General features: G+C 53.4%; 1 protein-coding gene across 7 annotated transcripts in view; it reads left to right on the plus strand.

Annotated features, from left to right (window-relative positions):
* The first annotated feature begins 3,623 nt into the window (after positions 1 to 3,623).
* LOC125449630 (uncharacterized) overlaps positions 3,624 to 21,242 on the plus strand; it is a 37,557-nt gene continuing 19,938 nt past the window's right edge. Inside the window, exons 1-7 of one of the 7 annotated variants that reach the window (XM_059642794.1) lie at positions 3,624 to 3,737; positions 7,817 to 7,951; positions 8,680 to 8,790; positions 12,396 to 12,452; positions 16,957 to 17,112; positions 19,509 to 19,631; positions 20,634 to 20,828. In XM_059642794.1, coding sequence (XP_059498777.1) covers positions 3,723 to 3,737; positions 7,817 to 7,951; positions 8,680 to 8,790; positions 12,396 to 12,452; positions 16,957 to 17,112; positions 19,509 to 19,631; positions 20,634 to 20,828 — 792 coding nt within the window. In that variant the 5' untranslated portion in view covers positions 3,624 to 3,722. Of the gene's footprint in view, positions 3,738 to 3,796; positions 4,119 to 6,123; positions 6,438 to 7,816; positions 7,952 to 8,679; positions 8,791 to 12,395; positions 12,453 to 16,956; positions 17,113 to 19,508; positions 19,632 to 20,633; positions 20,829 to 21,242 lie in introns of those variants that run through there. The other 6 variants (XM_059642796.1, XM_059642795.1, XM_059642797.1 and 3 more) reach the window with 6 other exon arrangements.

A 21,242-nucleotide genomic window follows, 5' to 3' on the forward strand; every position in this document is an offset into this window, starting at 1 on the left:
AAATCTTTTCTGAACTCTCTCCAGCTCAATAATATACTTCCCACAACAGGGCGACCAGAACGGGACACAGCACTCCAGAAGGACCCTCACCAATATCATGTACAAAATGACGTCCCGACTCTAATACCCAAAGGTCTGAGCAATGAAGCTAAGTGTGCTAAATGCCTTCTTAATCCCCCTGTCTACCTGCAATGCAAATTTCAAAGCATTTTGCACCTGCACCCCTAGGCCTCACTGTTCTACAACGCTGCCTGCAGATCTACCATTAGTCATACAAATCCTGTTCTTCCTTCTTTTACCAAAATGCAATACCTTGCATTTATCCAAATTGAACTCCATGTGTCACTTCTCAGCCCATTGACCCAGTTGATCACGATCTCTTTGTAATCTTAGATATCCTTCTTCACTGTCCACTGTATCACCAATTTTAGTGCATCTGCAAACTTACAGACCATGCCTTCTATATTCTCATCCAAATTATTTATATAAGTGAAAAATAAAAGTGGACCCAGCCCCGATCCTTGCAGCATAAAGCTGGCAATTGGCCTCCTGTCTGATAAACAACCCTCCACCACCACCTTCTGACTCCTACCATTCAGCCGATTGTGTCTCCAAACTGGCAAGCTCAGCCTGAATCCTATGTGACCTAATTTTAATAATTAGTCTGCCACGTGGCACCTTGCCAAAGGCTTTACTAAAGCCCAAGTAAACAACGTCGAACACTCTACCCTCATCAATCTTCTTCGTTGCTTCATTAAAAAAAAATCCAACCAAGTTGAGCAGTCTTCCTCGCACAAAGCCATGATGACCATCCCTTATCCATCCCTGCCCCTCCAAAATACACGAAAATCCTATCTTTCAGAATAACCTTCAACAATTTACGCCTCACCAATGTTCGACTCACAGGCTTGTAGCTTCTCATTTCTTAAGCAATGGCACAACACCAGCCGCCCTCCAGTCCTCTGGTACTTCACCCGTGCCAATAGATGATACAAGTCTTTCAGCTGGGGCCCCCACAGTTTCCTCCCCAACTTCCCACAACGTCCTGGGATGCACTTGATCAGGTTCCGAAGATTTATCGACCTTTATACTTTCCAAGTATACGAAAATGCAAACTGTTTTCAAAACTTCAGGATTTATTTTCGTGTGTTCTCTCGCCTCCATTTCTTCCTCAACAGTAGAAACTGACATCCGCTGGTTCCTCTCTATCCGCTCTGGCCGAGGCTTCCTTGAAAAACTCTAATAAATTGGTCCGACACAATTTCCCTTCCATGAAACCATGCTGACTCTGCAGATTGGCAAAGCTGAGATCAAGTATGTTTATCTTCCCCTCTTGTTGGTTCCTTCACCACCTGCCGCAGACCCAGTCTAGCAGCGCAGTCCTTTAGGACCCGACCAGCTCGATCTGTAGTCCTGCTGCCAAGCCACTCTTGGTGGTGGGCATTGAAATCCGCCACCCAGCGTACATTCTGTGTCTGCGCCACCTTCAGTGCTGCCTCTCAGTGATGTCCAACATGGAGGAGAGACCAATCCACCAGCTGAGGGAGGATGGTATGTAGTAATCAGTAGGAGGGTTCCTTGCCCTTGTTAAACCTGAAGCCATGAGACTTCATGGGGTCAGGAGTCAATGTTGAGGACTCCCAGAGCAACTCCCTCCCGACTGTATCCCACTGTGCCCCCGCCTCTGCTGGGTCTGTCCTGGCGGTGGGACAGGACATATCCAGGGATGGTGATGGTGGTGTCTGGGGCACAGTTATCTTTTCTATTCATTATTTGTGGGATGTGGGCATCGCTGGATGGGCCCAGCAATTCTTGCCCATCCCGTTGCCCCCGCCTTGAGAAGGTGGGAGTGAGCTGTCTCCTTGAACCGCTGCAGTCCTCCTGCTGTGGGTTGACCCACAATATTCCGTTAATGGAGGTAGTTCCAGGATTTTGACCCAGCGACACTGATATATTTCCCAAGTGAGGACGGGGAGGGGCTTGGAGGGGAACGGGCAGGGGGTGGGGGTCCCAGGTGTCTGCTGCCCCTTGTCCTTCTGGATGGAAGTGGCTGGAGTTTGGACAGTGCTGCCTTAAAATTGGGAGAGCTGTCTCATCCAGTAACCAAGCAACAGTCTGACATAGTCATCCTCATAGAACCATATCTTCCAGACTACGTCCTTCCAGAAATTCAACAAAGATTAGATTAGATTAGATTCCCTACAGTGAGGAAAGAGCAATGCTCTTTCCCTGAAGGGCATTTGAGAACCGGGTGGGTCTTTCAGACAATAGACAACAGTTTTATCGTGGTTATCATAAGGCATTTGAAGTCAGGTGTTTTTACCATTTGCCACGTTGAGATACAAACTCGGGCACGAAGCATGAGCTGGGTTATGTATTTTTAGTCTGACAGGAATACCGGGAGGCCATCGGCTGTCTCGAGAATTTCCAGTCTCTGTATCACACTGGGAGTCACTGTGTACCGTCCCTGTCTCTGTATTACACTGGGAGTCACTGTGTACAGTCCCTGTCTCTGTACCACACTGGGAGTCACTGTGTACAGTTCCTGTCTCTGTATCACACTGGGAGTCACTGTGTACCGTCCCTGTCTCTGTATCACACTGGGAGACAGTGTGTACAGTTCCTGTCTCTGTGTCACACTGGGAGTCACTGTGTACCGTCCCTGTCTCTGTATCACACTGGGAGACAGTGTGTACAGTTCCTGTCTCTGTATCACACTGGGAGTCACTGTGTACCGTCCCAGTCGCTGTATCACACTGGGAGTCACTGTGTACCGTCCCTGTCTCTGTATCACACTGGGAGTCACTGTGTACCGTCCCTGTCTCTGTATCACACTGGGAGACAGTGTGTACAGTTCCTGTCTCTGTGTCACACTGGGAGTCACTGCGCACAGCCCTGGTCTCTGTGTCACACTGGGAGTCACTGTGTACAGCTCCTGGTCTCTGTATCACATTGAGAGTCACTGCACAGTCCTGGTCTCTGTATCACACTGGGAGTCACTGTGTACAGTCCCTGTCTCTGTATCACACTGGGAGTCACTGTGTACAGTCCCTGTCTCTGTATCACACTGGGAGTCACTGTGCACAGTCCTGGTCTCTGTATCACACTGGGTGTCACTATGTACGGTTCCCGGCCTCTGTATCACACTGGGAGTCACTGTGTACAGACCCTGTCTGTGTATCACACTGGGAGTCACTGTGTACAGACCCTGTCTCTGTATCACACTGGGAGTCACTATGTACGGTTCCCGGCCTCTGTATCACACTGGGAGTCACTGTGTACAGTTCCTGTCTCTGTATCACACTGGGAGTCACTGTGCACAGTCCTGGTCTCTGTATCACACCGGGAGTCACTGTGTACAGTTCTCGGTCTCTGTATCACACTGGGAGTCACTGTGTACAGTTCCTGTCTCTGTATCTCACTGGGATTCACTGTTCAGTCCCTGTCTCTGTATCACACCGGGAGCCACTGCACAGTCGGACGGTGTATCGGGGATTTTCCCAGGGGCTGAGAGGTCCGTGGTCGAATCTGTGACCAGTGGACCCTCCCAATAAAACAATTGGCACCGCTCTGTGTCAGGGCCACTAACTTCAGAAAGTTGCAGCTGAATTTCTGCAGGAAATGTTGCTGCACAGAAGAGCTGCTTGTAAACAGGGCTGTGTTTCTGCAGCGATTCCAGCCAAACGCGCAGTCCTCGGAGTGAGGAGAGAGAAGGGGCCAGGATGATCGAGAAAGGGGTGAGTGGGGAGGGAAATGAGAGGGAGAGGAGGGGCTTTCCTTTTTTGGGAAGGAAAGATGTAAACAGTGGGACTCCGAGGCTGTTCCTGGTCGAATGGAGTGAGCAAAAGGGATTGATCTGTCCCTGGACAGTACACTGCTTCTGGGCTCAGGCCTGGGAGGGTCGGCAGCTGAGGATTTCAGCAGCACATTACTGTTTGTCTTAAGAAAGGGGGGAATATCTTTTTCCACACACACACACACACACACACACACACACACATATACACACACACACACACACACAGTGCTGGAAATGTTTGCAGTTTGGTTCTCAGGAACAGTATACCACACCGAGAGCTGAGGAACGCAGTGTTGGAACTGCATCGTTAAATCTCACTGTGAGTAAACTGCTCCCTCTCCCTCAATCTTCGCTTTCCTTCTGTCTGAGATTTGACTTCCTAAAGCTGCATCCTCTGTCTGTCTCATATTCGCCTTCTTCTTCTCTCTCTCTCTCCCTCCCTCCCCTGCCTCCCTCTCTGATGGGATTCTCCCTCTCAGCCAAACTCCTCCCCTCACTCACTTTCACTTTTACCCATTCCCCCTCCTCCCCTCCCCATCTCTGTACAGTCTGCCAGACCCTCCTCCCCTCCCCGTCTCTGTACTGTCTGCCAGACCCTCCTCCCCTCCCCATCTCTGTACTGTCTGCCAGACCCTCCTCCCCTCCCCATCTCTGTACTGTCTGCCAGACCCTCCTCCCCTCCCCATCTCTGTATTGTCTGCCAGACCCTCCTTCCCTCCCCATCCCTGTACTGTCTGCCAGACCCTCCTCCCCTCCCCATCTCTGTACTGTCTGCCAGACGCTCCTCCCCTCCCCATCTCTGTACTGTCTGCCAGACCCTCCTCCCCTCCCCATATCTGTACTGTCTGCCAGACCCTCCTCCCCTCCCCATCTCTGTACTGTCTGCCAGACCCTCCTCCCCTCCCCATTCCTGAAATCTTCCCAGACCCTCCTCCCCTCCCCATTGCTGTAATCACTCCCAGTCCCTCCACCCCTCCCCATTTCTGTAATCTCTCCCAGACACTCTTCCCCTCCTCATTCCTGAAATCTCTCCCAGATTTACACTCCTCCCCATTTCTGTAATCTCTCCCAGACCCTACGCCCCTCCCTATCCCTATTGTCTCACCCATGCGCTACACCCTTCCCTATCTCTGTAACCTCCTCCAGCCCCTACGCCCCCTCCCTATCTCTGTAACCCCCTCCAGCCCCTACACCCCTCCCTATCTCTGTAAACTCCTCCAGCCCCTACACCCTCTCCCTATCTCTGTAACCCCCTCCAGCCCCTACACCCCCTCCCTATCTCTGTAACCCCCTCCAGCCCCTACACCCCCTCCCTCTCTCTGTAACCCCCTCCAGCCCCTACACCCCCTCCCTATCTCTGTCACCCCCTCCAGCCCCTACACCCCCCCCATCTCTGTAACCCCCTCCAACCCCTACACCCCCTCCCTATCTCTGTAACCCCCTCCAGCCCCTACACCCCCTCCCTATCTCTGTAACCCCCTCCAGCCCCTACACCCCCTCCCTATCTCTGTAACCCCCTCCAGCCCCTACACCCCCTCCATATCTCTGTAACCCCCTCCAGCCCCTACACCCACTCCCTATCTCTGTAACCCCCTCCAGCCCCTACACCCCCTCCCTCTCTCTGTAACCCCCTCCAGCCCCTACATCCCCTCCCTATCTCTGTAACCCCCTCCAGCCCCTACACCCCCTCCCTATCTCTGTAACCCCCTCCAGCCCCTACACCCCCTCCCTCTCTCTGTAACCCCCTCCAGCCCCTACACCCCCTCCCTATCTCTGTAACCCCCTACACCCCCTCCCTCTCTCTGTAACCCCCTCCAGCCCCTACACCCCCTCCCTATCTCTGTAACCCCCTCCAGCCCCTACACCCCCTCCCTCTCTCTGTAACCCCCTCCAGCCCCTACACCCCCTCCCTATCTCTGTAACCCCCTCCAGCCCCTACACCCCCTCCCTCTCTCTGTAACCCCCTCCAGCCCCTACACCCCCTCCCTATCTCTGTAACCCCCTCCAGCCCCTACACCCCCTCCCTATCTCTGTAACCTCCTCCAGCCCCTACACCCCCTCCCTATCTCTGTAACCCCCTCCAGCCCCTACACCCCCTCCCTCTCTCTGTAACCCCCTCCAGCCAATACACCCCCTCCCTATCTCTGTAACCTCCTCCAGCCCCTACACCTCTCCCTATCTCTGTAACCCCCTCCAGCCCCTACACCCCCTCCCTATCTCTGTAACCCCCTCCAGCCCCTACACCCCCTCCCTATCTCTGTAACCCCCTCCATCCCCTACACCCCCTCCAGCCCCTACACCCCCTCCCTATCTGTGTAACCCCCTCCAGCCCCTACACCCCCTCCCTCTCTCTGTAACCCCCTCCAGCCCCTACACCCCCTCCCTATCTCTGTAAACTCCTCCAGCTGCTACAATCTTCCCCATTTCAGTAACTGATAACCTTCTAACATCTATCCTAAACCTCTAACTTTGTAGGGTTATTACTGAGGGAGCACCGCACTGTCAGACGGTCAGTGCTGAGGGAGCGGGCACTGTCGGAGGGTCAGTGCTGAGGGAGCGGGCACTGTCGGAGGGTCAGTGCTGAGGGAGCGGGCACTGTCGGGGGGTCGGTGCTGAGGGAGCACCGCACTGTCAGATGGTCAGTGCTGAGGGAGCGGGCACTGTTGGGGGGTCAGTGCTGAGGGAGCGGGCACTGTCGGAGGGTCAGTGCTGAGGGAGCGGGCTCCGTCGGAGGGTCAGCGCTGAGGGAGCGGGCACTGTCGGAGGGTCAGCGCTGAGGGAGCGGGCGCTGTCGGAGGGTCAGTGCTGAGGGAGCGGGCGCTGTCGGAGGGTCAGTGCTGAGGGAGCGGGCGCTGTCGGAGGGTCAGTGCTGAGGGAGCGGGCGCTGTCGGAGGGTCAGCGCTGAGGGAGCACCGCACTGTGGGACTGTCAGTGCTGAGGGAGCGGGCGCTGTCGGAGGGTCAGTGCTGAGGGAGTGGGCGCTGTCGGAGGGTCAGCGCTGAGGGAGCGGGCACTGTCGGAGGGTCAGCGCTGGGGGAGCAGGTACTGTCGGAGGGTCAGCGCTGAGGGAGCGGGCACTGTCGGAGGGTCAGTGCTGAGGGAGCGGGCGCTGTCGGAGGGTCAGCGCTGAGGGAGCGGGCGCTGTCGGAGGGTCAGTGCTGAGGGAGCGGGCGCTGTCGGAGGGTCAGTGCTGAGGGAGCGGGCACTGTCGGAGGGTCAGTGCTGAGGGAGCGGGCACTGTCGGAGGGTCAGCGCTGAGGGAGCGGGCGCTGTCGGAGGGTCAGCGCTGAGGGAGCGGGCACTGTCGGAGGGTCAGCGCTGGGGTAGCAGGCACTGTCGGAGGGTCAGCGCTGAGGTAGCGGGCACTGTCGGAGGGTCAGCGCTGAGGGAGCGGGCACTGTTGGAGGGTCAGTGCTGAGGGAGCGGGCGCTGTCGGAGGGTCAGTGCTGAGGGAGCGGGCGCTGTCGGAGGGTCTGCGCTGAGGGAGCGGGCGCTGTCGGAGGGTCAGCGCTGAGGGAGCGGGCGCTGTCGGAGGGTCAGCGCTGAGGGAGCGCCGCACTGTGGGACTGTCAGTGCTGAGGGAGCGGGCACTGTCGGAGGGGCAGTGCTGAGGGAGCGGGCGCTGTCGGAGGGTCAGCGCTGAGGGAGCGGGCGCTGTCGGAGGGTCAGCGCTGAGGGAGCGGGCGCTGTCGGAGGGTCAGTGCTGAGGGAGCGGGCGCTGTCGGAGGGTCAGCGCTGAGGCAGCGGGCGCTGTCGGAGGGTCAGCGCTGAGGGAGCGGGCGCTGTCGGAGGGTCAGTGCTGAGGGAGCGGGCACTGTCGGAGGGTCAGTGCTGAGCAAGCACAGCACTTGGTATCCCTGTGGTATAAATGTTGCTTCCCTGCTCCTGCCCGCCACCTTTAAAACATTTCTTCCTGAGGCAAGATGAAAGACTTTGACAAACACGTTTTCTTTCGGGGCAGTAACCATGGTGCAGGATGTTTGTCAGCATTGATGACAAGGTGTTTTCATTTTGCAGGGCTCTGTCATGGCCGCAGCAGCTACTACTTCAGGTTTGGCTGAGAGCTCCCACTTGTCTGATGCCAGCTCTGCCCAAGGCACGACGCCAGACCCCATCAAGAGGTTTCGGAGCAGTGAGCCAAAAGCAGTCGGTGTAAGAATCCCCTTTACTCCTCCCTCTCCCTCATCCTTTCCTTGCTCCCTCACCCCTGTTGCTTGCATTGCTCCCTTCCCCCGCAATCTCCTTCAAACTTCTCCCCAACACCTCTTCCCCCTCCGACAGCCACCCCTAGCCCCTCTGCCTCGCGCCTTGCCCTCATTTTTGTCTCCTTGCCTCACCCCTCAGGAATGGCCTCCTCCCGTTCCTGAGTAACAGGCTGGAGAGGGGGCTCAGCGGCCTCTCCCTGTTCCTGTGAGATAGGCTGGAGAAGGGGCTGAATGGCCTGTTTCTGTGGCATAGACTGGAGAAGGGGCTGAATGGCCTGTTCCCGTGGGACAGGCTGGCGAAGGGGCTGAATGGCCTGTTTTTGTGGCATAGACTGGAGAAGTGGCTGAATGGCCTGTTCCTGTGGGACAGGCTGGAGAAGGGGCTGAATGGCTTGTTCCTGTGGGACAGTCTGGAGAAGGGGGCTGAATGGCCTGTTTCTTTGGGACAGGCTGGAGAAGGGAGCTGAATGGCCTGTTGCTGTGGCACAGGCTGGAGAAGCTGGCTGAATGGCCTGTTCCTGTGGGACAGGCTGAGGAATGGGCTGAATGCCTGTTGCTGTGGGACAGGCTGGAGAAGGGGGCTGAAAGGCCTCCTCCCATTCCCTTGAGGCGGTGATTACGTCTGATCAGCTCTGCCTCTGAGTTATTAATGATTTTTTAAAACTGCACTTACAGGTTGTGTTGTTGATGTTGGGGTTAATAATCTTCACACTTGAAGTCAGGCACATCAATGGTGTACCTTCAAGCGTCATCCAGACTGGGGCATCCTTTATCATTGCTGTGTTGGTGAGTGTTGCCGTGGTTTGAATTTATTCGATAATGCGCGCTCTCCTGGGGGACTCACGGAGCTGGAGATCTCACCAAATAGATACAGCCAGCTGCAGCAATATCACCCCATCACCTCTGTACCTCCCCATTGCACTCCCTCATCTGTTTTAGTTCGGTCTCTCGCACGCAAAGACGTACAGACCCGGGTTCCAATCCTGCCACGGCAGATGGTGCAATTTCCAAAAAGAAATCTGGAGTTAAAGGGGCTCAGTGGCTAGCACTGCTGCCTCACAGCACCAGGGACCCGGGTTCAATTCCAGCCTCGGGTGGAGTTTGCACGTTCTCCCCGCGTCTGCATGGGTTTCCTCCCACAGCCCCAAGATGTGCTAAATTGTCCCGTAGTGTCCAGGGATGTGTGGTTTAGGTGGGTTATAAGGGGATGGGTCTGGGTAGGACACTGAGGGTCATTGTTGGGCCGAAGGGCCTGTTTCCACACTGTAGGGATTCTATTGTATGTCCTAATCTAACGATGACCATGAATCCGTTGTCAACTGTTGGGGAAAATCCCAATCTGGTTCACTAATGTCCTTTAGGGAAGGAAACCGCCGTCCTTAACTGGCCTGGGCCTATATGTGACTCCAGACCCACAGCAATCTGGTTGACTCTTAACTGCCCTCTGGGCAATTAGGGATGGGCGTTAAATGCTGATCTAGCCAGCGAGGCCCTCATCCTGTGAATGAATAATGGATGAACGTGCGTACAAGCGGATGAACATGTGCACACCAGACATCCGCACACAAATACACACTCTCTCACATGCAGACACATAGCATGCAAACGCACGCACTCTCATTCGCAAACACCCACATACACAAACAAACTGCTGCAGCAGATTTATTTATTTATCGTCCAGTGAATTGCATTTTCGGGCCACCATCTGGCGTAGATCTTTGAGTCTCAAAACGAATGAGAAAGAAATTACATAAGTAGAGTTCATCTTCTGTGCAAGGGATCTTCGAACACAGCTCCAGGGCTTCTGCACAGTGTCCCGGGCCTCAAGCGGTTCCTGCTCTGACTACAAGCAACGACAGGTCTAATCCAGATGGAAAATGTGTAGCAAATATCAGAACCCTTAAGAGTACTGATAGGCAGAGGGATCTGGGTGTACGGGTACACAGGTCACTGAAAGCGGCAACACAGGTGGAAAAGGTCGTCAACAAGGCATATGGCATGATTACCTTCATTGGCCGGGGCGTCGAGTTTAAAAATTGCCAGGTAATGTTGCAGTTATAGAGACTCAGTTCGGCTGCATTCGGAATATTGTGCTCAATTCTGGTCGCCACGCTTCCAGAAGGATGTGTTGGCTTTGGAGAGGGTACAGAAACGATTTCCCAGGATGTCGCCTGGTATGGAGGGCATTAGCTGTGTGGAGACGTTGGAGAAACTTGGGTTGTTCTCACTGGAATGACGGAGGTTGAGGGGCGACCTGATAGGGGTCTACAAGATTATGAAGGGCAGGTCCAACAGCAACGTTTACAAACATTAGGATAGGTACATGGATGGGGAAGGGTGTGGAGGGGTTATGCACCAAATGTGGGCAGTTGGAACTAGCTGAGTGGGTACAGTGGTCAGCATGGACCAGTTTGTACTGAAGGGCCTGCTTCCCCGCTGTATGACTCTATGATTGGAAGGGTCTGCGAAATGGCCCTGAAAAGTATGATTAAGGAGAATTGCAAGGTATTTTATGAATATTTTAGGAGAAAGAAGTTAGATCGGGAGAGGATTAAGAAAGGAATTTATGCATGGAGCCAGAGGAATTGGTTGAGGTCCTTAATGGAAACTTTACATTGGAATTCACCAAAGAGGAGGACACGGATGGTGATAAATTTAGGGAGAAGTACATTGATAATTTGAGGGCATGTCGATATTAAAAAGGAGAGGGGTGTGGGGCATCTTCAAAAACATTAAGATAAGTCCCCAGGGCTTGATGGGATCTAACCCAGAATCCTGAGGGAAGAAAGGCAGGAGATTGCTGGGACCTTGAACAGACATCTTTGCATCCTGTTTCGCTAAAGGAGAGGCCCCAGAAGACCGGAGAATAGCCAGTGTTCTTCCTTTGTTTAAGAACTGCGATGGGGATAATATAGGAAGTTAAAGGGTGGTGAGCCTTGCCTCAGAGCAAGGGAAATTATTGGAGGTTCTTAGGGACAGGATTTACTGACGTTTGGAAAAGAATGGACTTATTAGGAATAGTCAGCATGGTTTTAATGCGGAAGATGTTTTGTCCCACAAGTTTGAGTGAATTTTTTGAGCAAGAGATGTAGATGATTGTTGAGGGCAGGGCAGTGGATGTTGTCTACCTGGGCTTCACTAAAGCATTTGACAAGGCCCCTTGTGGTAGGCTGGTCCAGAAGATTAAGTCGCATGAGATCCGTGATGAGTTGGCAAGTTGCATATAAAATTGGCTTGGTCACAGATGTCAGAGGGTATTTGCGGAGGAGTGATTTACTGATGGGAGACCTGTGACCAGTGGTGTCCCGTAAGGGCCCTCTGCTGTTTGTAGTAAATAGTTTAGATGAAAATGTCGCTGGGCTGATTTTAGTGAGTTTGCAGACGACATGAACACTGGTAGAGTTGTGGGTAGTGAAGAATAGTAGGATATAGACCAGTTGGAAAGCTGGGCAGAGAAACGGCAGATGGAGTTTAATCTCGGACAAATGTGAGATGATGCATTTTGGGAGGTCAAATGCGAGAGGAAAGCAGGCAGTAAATGGCCAGACCCTTTGGAGCATTGATATACAGAAGGGTGCAAGCCCATAGCTCCCTGAACAAGCAGATAAAATGGTTAGAGAAAGCATCCGGCATGCTGACCGTCATCAGTTAGAGCATTAATCACAAAAGTCGGCAGGTCATGTTACAGCTGTATAAAACTTTAGTTCGGCCACGTTTGGAGCATTGCGTGGAATTCCGCTCACCACACTTAGAGGAAGGATGATATACTTTGGAGAGAGTGCAAACGAGGTTTGCCGGGTTTGGAGGGAATTCGCTGTAAGGAAAGGTTGGGAACACCTGGATTGTTTTCTCTCGAGCATCGGAGGTTGAGGGATGACCTGATAGAAAGTGTACAAAATTATGAGAGGCATAGATAGGGCGCGATAGTCATGGTTTTTTCCTTCACCCCGGAGGTGGATATGCCAGATACTGAGTTTGAGGTGAGGGGGGGAATGAAGTGCGTGGACCAAACAGCTTTGCACAGAGGGTGATAGGTGCCTGGAATCTGCTGCCAGGGAAGGTGGTAGAAGCAGATATGATAGTGACGTTCAAGAGACGTTCCGACAGATGCACCAACATGCCGGAAAATAGGGGACACACAGAGCACTTGCAGGCAGATGGGGTTTGTTTAGAAGGGCCAGCACAGACACGGTGGGCCGAAGGGACTGTACCACTCATTTTCTTCCATTCCCAAAAGGGGCGACAGCAATTTCAGGCTATTAAGAGGGGGTGAGACAGACAGAAAGGTGAAGAGGGATGGGGATAGTACTCAGGGTGGCGTGCAATCGGTTGATAGATGGATGTGTGACAGATGCCACGGTGACCGTTGTGTGTGCCTGTTTGTCCCACAGTTTGTCGTCACAGGCAGCATCACGTACATCGGTGACGAGAAGCCACACCAAGTACTTGTAAGTAAAGCCGGTCCCCGGGCGCCCCGCGGAGATATTTAGTCTCTGCCGTGCCGGGCGCAAAATTCCCAGCGCGGAAAGAGGCCGTTCGGCCCATTAACAATTCTGCTATCTGGCCTGAGTAGCCCCAACCGTTTGCACGCTGCGGCGTTCTGCTTGACGATCTGAGACTGTGTCGGGGCAGGATGAGCCACAGGTGTCGGCAGTGAATGCTGCTGAAGTTGGAGCCCTCACCCCCACTTCCCCCACCTTTGGCAAACCTATTGCTCTGTCAGTCATCAGGACACAGGCGCAAGAGTGCCAAACTTCAAATGATCTGCACAACAGGAGGAAATGGCACTGACGGACCCTCATTGGCTGACGTATCACATAGGAGCAAGAGTAGGCCGTTCCACCCCTCGAGCCTGCTCCCCCGTTCAAGGCTGATCGTTGAGCTCAATGCCCTTATCCCGCACTCCCCTATATCCCCTGATCCCACAAGACATGAGCCTACCCCCTCCTTTCAAGAAAAATCTCAATGTTTTGGCCTCAACCACTTTGGTATTGAATTCCACAGGCTCACCACTCCCTGGGTGAAGAGATTTCTCCTCACCGCAGTCGGAAAATGTTTAACATTTAACCTTAAACTATGACCCCTGTCTCTGGACCCTTCCTGCGTCCAACCTGTTAGAATTTTGTCAGCCTCTATGAGATTCCCCCCTCACTCTTCCAAACTCCAGTGAATACAGTCCTGAAGGACTCAATCTCACCCCATGCATCAATCCACTTGGTAAACATTCGCTGCATTCCCTCAACAGTAAAATAAAGATACAAAAACTGCACACTGTATTCCAGGTGTGGCCTCACCCAGGGCCCTGTACAATCACAGCTAGACATCCTTGCTGCTGTACTCCAATCCCATCGCTATGAAGGCCAATATACCACTAATCCTCTCTGCTGCTTCTACAATCCTTGCTGTGCAAGGACACCCAGGCCACGTTGGATGCTCCTGTCTCTCAATTCACAGCCATTCAGGTAATCTGCCTTCCTCTTTCAGCTGCCATCTTGGGTACCCTCACATTTATCAGCATTGTGCTGCAGCTTCTATGTATCTCCCCACTTTCACTCGGCCTGTCCGAATCACACTGAAACATCTCTGCATCCTCCTCACAGGTCACCCTCCCGCCCAGCTTTGTGTCATCTGAAGACGTAGCATTTAGTTCCCTCGTCCAAATCATGAATATATGTTGTGAATAGCTGAGTACCAATCCCTCCGGTGCTTCACTGGTCACTGCTTCTCATTTGGAAAAAAGAGCCTTTCATTTCCCAGTCTTTACTTTCTGTCCGATAACTAATTTTTTATTTTAATCCATCTCAATACACAATCCCCAAACCCACATGCTTTAACCTTAGATGCTAATCTCTAATCTGGAGTTTGTCAAAATCCTTCTGAAAGCCCAAATAAACCACATCCACTGGCTCTCCCTCATCAACTGCACTGATTACATCCTCAGAGAATTCCAGTGGATTTGTGAAACGTAAATCCCCTTTGTAAATCCATGCTGACTCTGTCCAATCCAACATCTCCCCTACTACAGACTCACTAGTCTATTATTCTCTGTACCCCCTATTTAAATAGTGGGGTTACATTAGCTACCCTCAATCTGCAGGGACTACTCCAGTCTCTAAAGAATCTTGGAAGATGACCACCAATGTATTCTCTGTTTCTGGGGCCACTTCCTTGTGTGCTCTGGGATGTAGGTTATCCAGGCCCTGGGGATTTATCAGCCCTCAGTCCCATCAGTTTCTCCAGCATAATTTCCCTGCTAATTCAGACAATGCTTCGGTTCCTCTTTCTCACTACACCCTGTGTTTTCCCCACATTTCTAGCACATTATTTATGTCCTCCTTGGCAAAAACACGAGCAAAGCATGCATTACACCGGCAGCCTTTTCTTTGTTCCACATTATAAATTCCGCTGTTTCTGACAGTAACTGCATTAGTTTTTGCCAATCTCTTCCTCTTTACAAGCCCAGAGAAACGTTCACAGTCAGTCCTTGTGTTGCCTTTTATCCCCCTATTTAATTAGCCCCTCCACCCTCTTTTATTAGCTTCTAACTGTTCCCAAATCCTCAGGCCTATTGTCTTTTCTTTACAGTTAACATGCCTTCCTTTTTTGGCGTCTAACTTCAAACCCTAGCTTCCATCTCATGCCATGGTTTGGCCACCATTCTCTTGGCAGTCTTGCGCTGGACAGGAATCAACTGTTTTTGTAGTTCATGCCATTTGTCCACTGCATGTATTCCATTGTCTCTCCATTATCATTCCTTTCAGTGACATTTCCCAGTCCATTATAGCTAACTGACTGACCAGAGTTTGCCTTATTAAAATTCAGGCGTGTGTTGCCATGGAAAAGGCAGCAGGGAATGGGAGGCTCATGTAGGCCGCGTGTTCCTCATTTACACAGTGACACAATCCCTTTGTGCCCACTCACGCCTTTTCCAACCAGTTTTTAATGAGCTAAACCCCAACCTCGATTGACGATCCTCGGGTTGGGAGTTGGGGAGTCAAAGGCCTAGTGGTATTTTCGCCAGGCTGCTATCGATCCAGTGGATTTGTTCCAGGCCATGTTCTAGGGATTCCCGGCTCGAACGGCAGATGGGGCGCTTGAATTCGACAGTAATCTGGAATTAAGAGTTTAATGCCGATTGTCAGGAAAATCCCACCTGGTTTACCAATGTCCTCGAGGGGAAGAAATTTACACCTGATCTGGCCTACATGTGACTCCAGACCCACAGCAATGTGGTTGACTCTTAAACTGACCTCTTAGCGATGAATGCTGGTCCAGCCAGTGATGTGCCCACATCCCTGAAATGAAAAATAAACAAAAAAAAATAAAAATTGGGTTGCTATTAATGTCACTGTTAGTTGGGATGGTGTGTAGAAATGATGGTGACTGTTCAAAGTTTGGAATTCTTGCCAGATGTCCTGATGAAATGCTGGGCTAAAAGCGTTGGCGATGAGCCTCCCTTCTCGGCGAGACTGAAACCAGGTGCCATTTTACCTCTGCCACGAACAACGATCCGAATCCCCAGCAAATAGGTAGACAGGGCAGTGAAGGAGGCGTTTGGTACGTTTGCTTTTGTGGGTCAGTGCATTGAGTGTAGGAGCTGGGAGGGTCATGTTGCGGCTGTACAGGACATTGGTTAAGGCCACTTTTGGAATACTGTGTTCAATCCCGGTCTCCCTGCTACGGGAAGGATGTTGTGAAACATGGAAGGGTTCAGAAAAAATTTAAAAGGATGTTGCCAGGGTTGAAGGTTTGAGCTGCAGGGAGATGCTGAATAAGCTGGGGCTATTTTTCCCGCAGCGTCGGAGGCTGAGGGGTGACCTTGTAGAGGTTTATAAAACCATGAGGGGCATGGATAGGGTGAATAGACAAGGTCTTTTCCCCCAGGGGTAGGGGAGACCAAAACTAGATGGGCATAAGTTTAATGTGAGAGGGGAAAGATTTAAAAGGGACCTGAGGGGTAACTTTTCCACGCAGAGGGCGGTGCGTGTCTGGAATGAGCTGCCAGAGGAAGTGGTGGGGGCTGGTACAGTTACAACATTTAAAAGGCATCAGGATGGGGACATGGATAGGAAGGGATTAGAACATTACAGCACAGTACAGGCCCTTTGGCCCTCGATGTTGCGCCAACCTGTGAAACCAATCTGAAGCCCATCTAACCTACAATATTCCTTTATCATCCAAATGTTTATCCAATGACCATTTAAATGCCCTTAAAGTTGGCGAATCTACTACCGTTGCAGGCAGGCCATTCCATTCCCTTACTACTCTCTGAGTAAAGAACCTACCCCTGACATCTGCCCTATATCTATTACCCCTCAACTTAAAGTATTGTCCCCTAGTGAGGGACATCGGCCAAATGCTTGCAAACGGGACTAGAACAGTTTAGGATATCTGGTCGGCATGGATGAGTCGGGCCAAAGGGTCAGTTTCTGTCTCTGAACCACGACATAGCAGTTGGCAGGCAGATGAGGGAGAAGGTATCTGGCTGTCACGTCTCCCGCGTTCCTCTGCCATACGAGGGCATCTCCTTGGGTTTTCCAGGTGCCAGGAAAAAAACAACCTTGGCGCACAGTCGTCATGGCGCTGCCCTGACTGCTACCGCCTGTGCGTTTTTGGGCCCTCGATCGGGGGCGGGGGGGGGGGGGGGGGGTGGGGGAGGTGGTGGGATGGGGAGATCGCTGTCAGAGCGACCATCGCAGGAGAGGATCGGGGTGAGGGGGAGAGGCCTGAGAGCATTCGGAGAGGCCGGGAGGAGAGTCACCCACTTTGCTATCTGTCCAAACTCCCTGCTTCCCAGCCCTCCTGTTATGACGTTCCCCGCCTCTGAGTGCCGGAGTAGCCTGCTGACCCCACCCACCAGCCGCACACTCCCGCGCTCCCCACCGCATACCCCAGCCCTCTCCCATCCTCACCAGTGCGTGCGTCAACTGTCCTGTTCCATGTTACTTACAGCTGAGAGCATGCCTAGCCTGTGCAGTCCTCAGTGTTCTCGTCTCCACGATCGAATTGATCCTCTACCTGGTGGACCTCAGCAAATACAGGACATTGCCGTTCAACTGCCTGGTGGAGGAGGACTTCAGTCGATGCTACCACCTCCAGAGCAAACAGGTAAATGTGCGATCAATTTCACGGCTGTTCTGTCCTTTCCATTCCCTTCCCCTCACCCCCACCCTGACCCCCCCTCTGGCTTATCACCTTGTCCTCTCAAAATGCTGAGGGAGCGCTGTACAATCGGACGGTCAGTGCTGAGGGAGCGGCACTGTCGGAGGGTCAGTGCTGAGGGAGTGGGCACTGTGAGAGGGTCAGTGCTGAGGGAGTGGGCACTGTCGGAGGATCAGTGCTGAGGGAGTGGGCACTGTGAGAGGGTCAGTGCTGAGGGAGTGGGCACTGTCGGAGGGTCAATGCTGAGAGAGTGGGCACTGTCGGAGGGTCAGTGCTGAGGGAGCGGGCACTGCAGTAGGGTCAGTGCTGAGGGAGTGGGGTCTGTCGGAGGGTCAGTGCTGAGGGAGTGGGCACTATAGGAGGGTCAGTGCTGAGGGAGCGGGCACTATCGGAGGGTCAGTGCTGAGGGAGTGGGCACTGTCGGAGGGTCAGTGCTGAGGGAGTGGGCACTATCGGAGGGTCAGTGCTGAGGGAGTGTGCACTATTTGAGGGTCAGTGCTGAGGGAGTGGGCACTGTTGGAGGGTCAGTGCTGAGGGAATGGGCACTGTCAGAGGGTCAGTGCTGAGGTAGTGGGCACTGTCGGAGGGTCAGTGCTGAGGGAGTGGGCACTATCGGAGGGTCAGTGCTGAGGGAGTGTGCACTATTTGAGGGTCAGTGCTGAGGGAGTGGGCACTGTTGGAGGGTCAGTGCTGAGGGAGTGGGCACTGTGGGAGGGTCAGTGCTGAGGGAGTGGGCACTGTCAGAGGGTCAGTGTTCAGGGAGTGGGCACTGTCAGAGGGTCAGTGCTGAGGGAGTGGGCACTGTCAGAGGGTCAGTGCTGAGGGAGTGGGCACTATCGGAGGGTCAGTGCTGAGGGAGTGGGCACTGTGGGAGGGTCAGTGCTGAGGGAGTGGGCACTGTCGGAGGGTCAGTGCTGAGGGAATGGGCACTGTCAGAGGGTCAGTGCTGAGGTAGTGGGCACTATCGGAGGGTCAGTGCTGAGGGAACAGGCACTATCGGAGGGTCAGTGCTGAGGGAGCGGGCACTGTCGGATGGTCAGTGCTGAGGGTGTGGATACTATCGGAGGGTCAGTGCTGATGGAACAGGCACTGTCAGACGGTCAGTGCTGAGGGAACGGGCACTGTCGGATGGTCAGTGCTGAGGGAGCGGGCACTGTCGGAGGGTCAGTGCTGAGGGAGCGGGGTCTGTCGGAGGGTCAGTGCTGAGGGAGTGGGCACTATCGGAGGGTCAGTGCTGAGGGAGTGGGGTCTGTCGGAGGGTCAGTGCTGAGGTAGTGGGCACTATCAGAGGGTCAGTGCTGAGGGAACAGGCACTATCGGACGGTCAGTGCTGAGGGAACGGGCACTGTCGGATGGTCAGCGCTGAGGGAGCGGGCACTGTCGGAGGGTCAGTGCTGAGGGAGCGGGGTCTGTCGGAGGGTCAGTGCTGAGGGAGTGGGCACTATCGGAGGGTCAGTGCTGAGGGAGTGGGGTCTGTCGGAGGGTCAGTGCTGAGGGAGCGGGCACTATCAATGAGTAGATGTGTACGATGAAGCTAGTCTCGAACATGGAGATGGCGAAGCTATCAGCGATTGTTGTAAAAACACACGTGGTTCACTTCATGGGAGGAAGTCTGTTGCCTTCTCTGGCCTGGTCTGCATGTGACTCCAGACCCACAGCAACCTGGTTGAGAACCAGCCTCTGAAATGGGGAGGGTCACTCTGATCAGAGGTAATTTCGCTGCGATATGTATTTGTTACCCAGGCCTGGACGCCACCACATCTCCACGCACAAAAAACAAACAGAAAGACAGAAGCAAACGGAAATTTTGCAATTTTGCACCTCAGCTGTGGAATAGAAAGCAGGATAAATTTCCTGAGGAACATGCCTAAGTGCCCCAGTTAAAGGAAGATAGACGGTTAAGCGGGCCACGCTGATGGCAAGGATTAGCAAATAGGAACTGAGAGGCGTTGCCGCAGTTCTGCAAAACTCCAGTGAAACCGCATCTGTTTGTGGTTCTCAGCCCTACATCAAAAGCTGGATGTCACCGTGCTCGAGGGAATGCGGCAAGCATAGCTTCCTCGGGCTCGGGCATCATAGGTTTCGGCGGGGGAGGGAGGAGGGCAGATGTTGAAGTGTGCTATCAGCTCCGTCCGTTTCTGCATAGCACGTGGCAGGGCAGCGTGATATTGGTTGCTGCGTGGCATCTTCCTGTGCATTCGGTACACGGGCTGAATGGGGGGGTCTTCACGCTCCTGTTCCTGCGGGACAGGCTGGAGAAGGGGGCTGAATGGCCCGCTCGATTTCATGTGTGACAAAGCGAGGAGAACATGTTAATTTTTCTGAGATTTTGTTTCCAACAGAAAATGCTGTACGTCTATGTCCCCATCTTTTACCTGCTGACACTGGGTGGGACGGTGCTGTGTATCATCGTCTCCATCAGCGTCTATGAGGTCCTTCGCTCCTGGAAACCAGGAATGGGCCAGGTACAAGCTCCTCTTGTTGGTAATGATGACTCTGATCAAATATGTCTCTCCCCGTCAAACACCCCCAGGGCAGGGACAGCACAGGGTTAGATACAGGGTAAAGCTCCCTCTACACTGTCCCCCCCGTCAAACACCCCCAGGGCAGGGACAGCACGGGGTTAGATACAGGGTAAAGCTCCCTCTACACTGTCCCCCCCGTCAAACACCCCCAGGTCAGGGACAGCATGGGGTTAGATGCAGAGTAAAGCTCCCTCTACACTGTCCCCCCGTCAACACCCCCAGGGCAGGGACAGCACGGGGTTAGATACAGAGTAAAGCTCCCCCTACACTGTCCATCCGTCAAACACCCCCAGGACAGGGACAGCACGGGGTTAGAGACAGAGTAAAGCTCTCTCTACACTGTCCCCCATCAAAAACTCCCAGGGCAGGGACAGCACGGGGTTAGATACAGAGTGAAGCTCCCTCTACACTGTCTCTCCCCATCAAACACCCCCAGGGACAGGGACAGCACAGGGTTAGATACAGAGTAAAGCTCTCTCTACACTGTCCCCCATCAAAAACTCCCAGGGCAGGGACAGCACGGGGTTAGATACAGAGTGAAGCTCCCTCTACACTGTCTCTCCCCATCAAACACCCCCAGGGACAGGGACAGGACGGGGTTCGATACAGAGTAAAGCTCTCTCTACACTGTCCCCCCATCAAACGCCCCCAGGGCAGGGACAGCACGGGGTTAGATACAGAGTAAAGCTCCCTCTACACTGTCCCCCCATCAAACGCCCCCAGGGACAGGGACAGCACGGGGTTCGATACAAAGTAAAGCTCCCTCGACACTGTCCCCCATCAAACACCCCCAGGGCAGGGACAGCATGGGGTTAGATACAGAGTAAAGCTCCCTCTACACTCTTTGCTCCCTGTACCTTCTTCCCGTGCCTTGCGGCTCGCACCCTGTGTCCTGTTCTTGTTATTTCCCCTTTGATCTGTTGCCATTTGCTTGCCGTACAGTTGCTGCGATTGTCACCCCCCCTTGACGTGGAAGGAGCTACTTTAATATCCCCGGAGCCAGAGCATGTCCCTACGGAACACCCTGAGCCAACCCCAACTCGCGGAACCAGGGATCCGAGGAAATCCACATCTAGGGCAGGCAAGAGGCCCCCAATGGTCCAGAAGTTTCTGGAAGGGAAGCCCAAAATTTTAGGGGTGCGTTGGTTGCTTTGAAATGTTATTTCACTCGTGTCCGAGCCGGAGATCTGTAGCTGTTGCACACAAAGCTGATAAATCCTGCCCATTGCGCTGACCGCTCTGTCAGTGTCCTCTCGCTGAGAGCAGTTGCTCCCACTGGTCTCTGGGTCTGTGCCCACCCAGCGCCCCACTTTGCCTCTCGCTTATCCTTTCCCAGGAAGTCATAACAACCTCTCCCTCTCTCTCCTTCAGTGCCGGCAAAACTAAAGAAGCTGATCATTGACATCAGAGAGAAAGGAGTAGAGCACGTCCCCGACTACATCAATGGAGCAGAGATTGAGAGGGTGGAGACTGTCAAGTTCCGAGCAGCGACGCTGACCGACACCCTGTCCTGGATTCCCCACTTCGATGCCACAGTCAAGGAGGCACAAC

Source organism: Stegostoma tigrinum, chromosome 46 (assembly GCF_030684315.1).
Source record: "Stegostoma tigrinum isolate sSteTig4 chromosome 46, sSteTig4.hap1, whole genome shotgun sequence".
In the NCBI taxonomy this organism is placed as follows: Eukaryota; Metazoa; Chordata; class Chondrichthyes; order Orectolobiformes; family Stegostomatidae; genus Stegostoma; species Stegostoma tigrinum.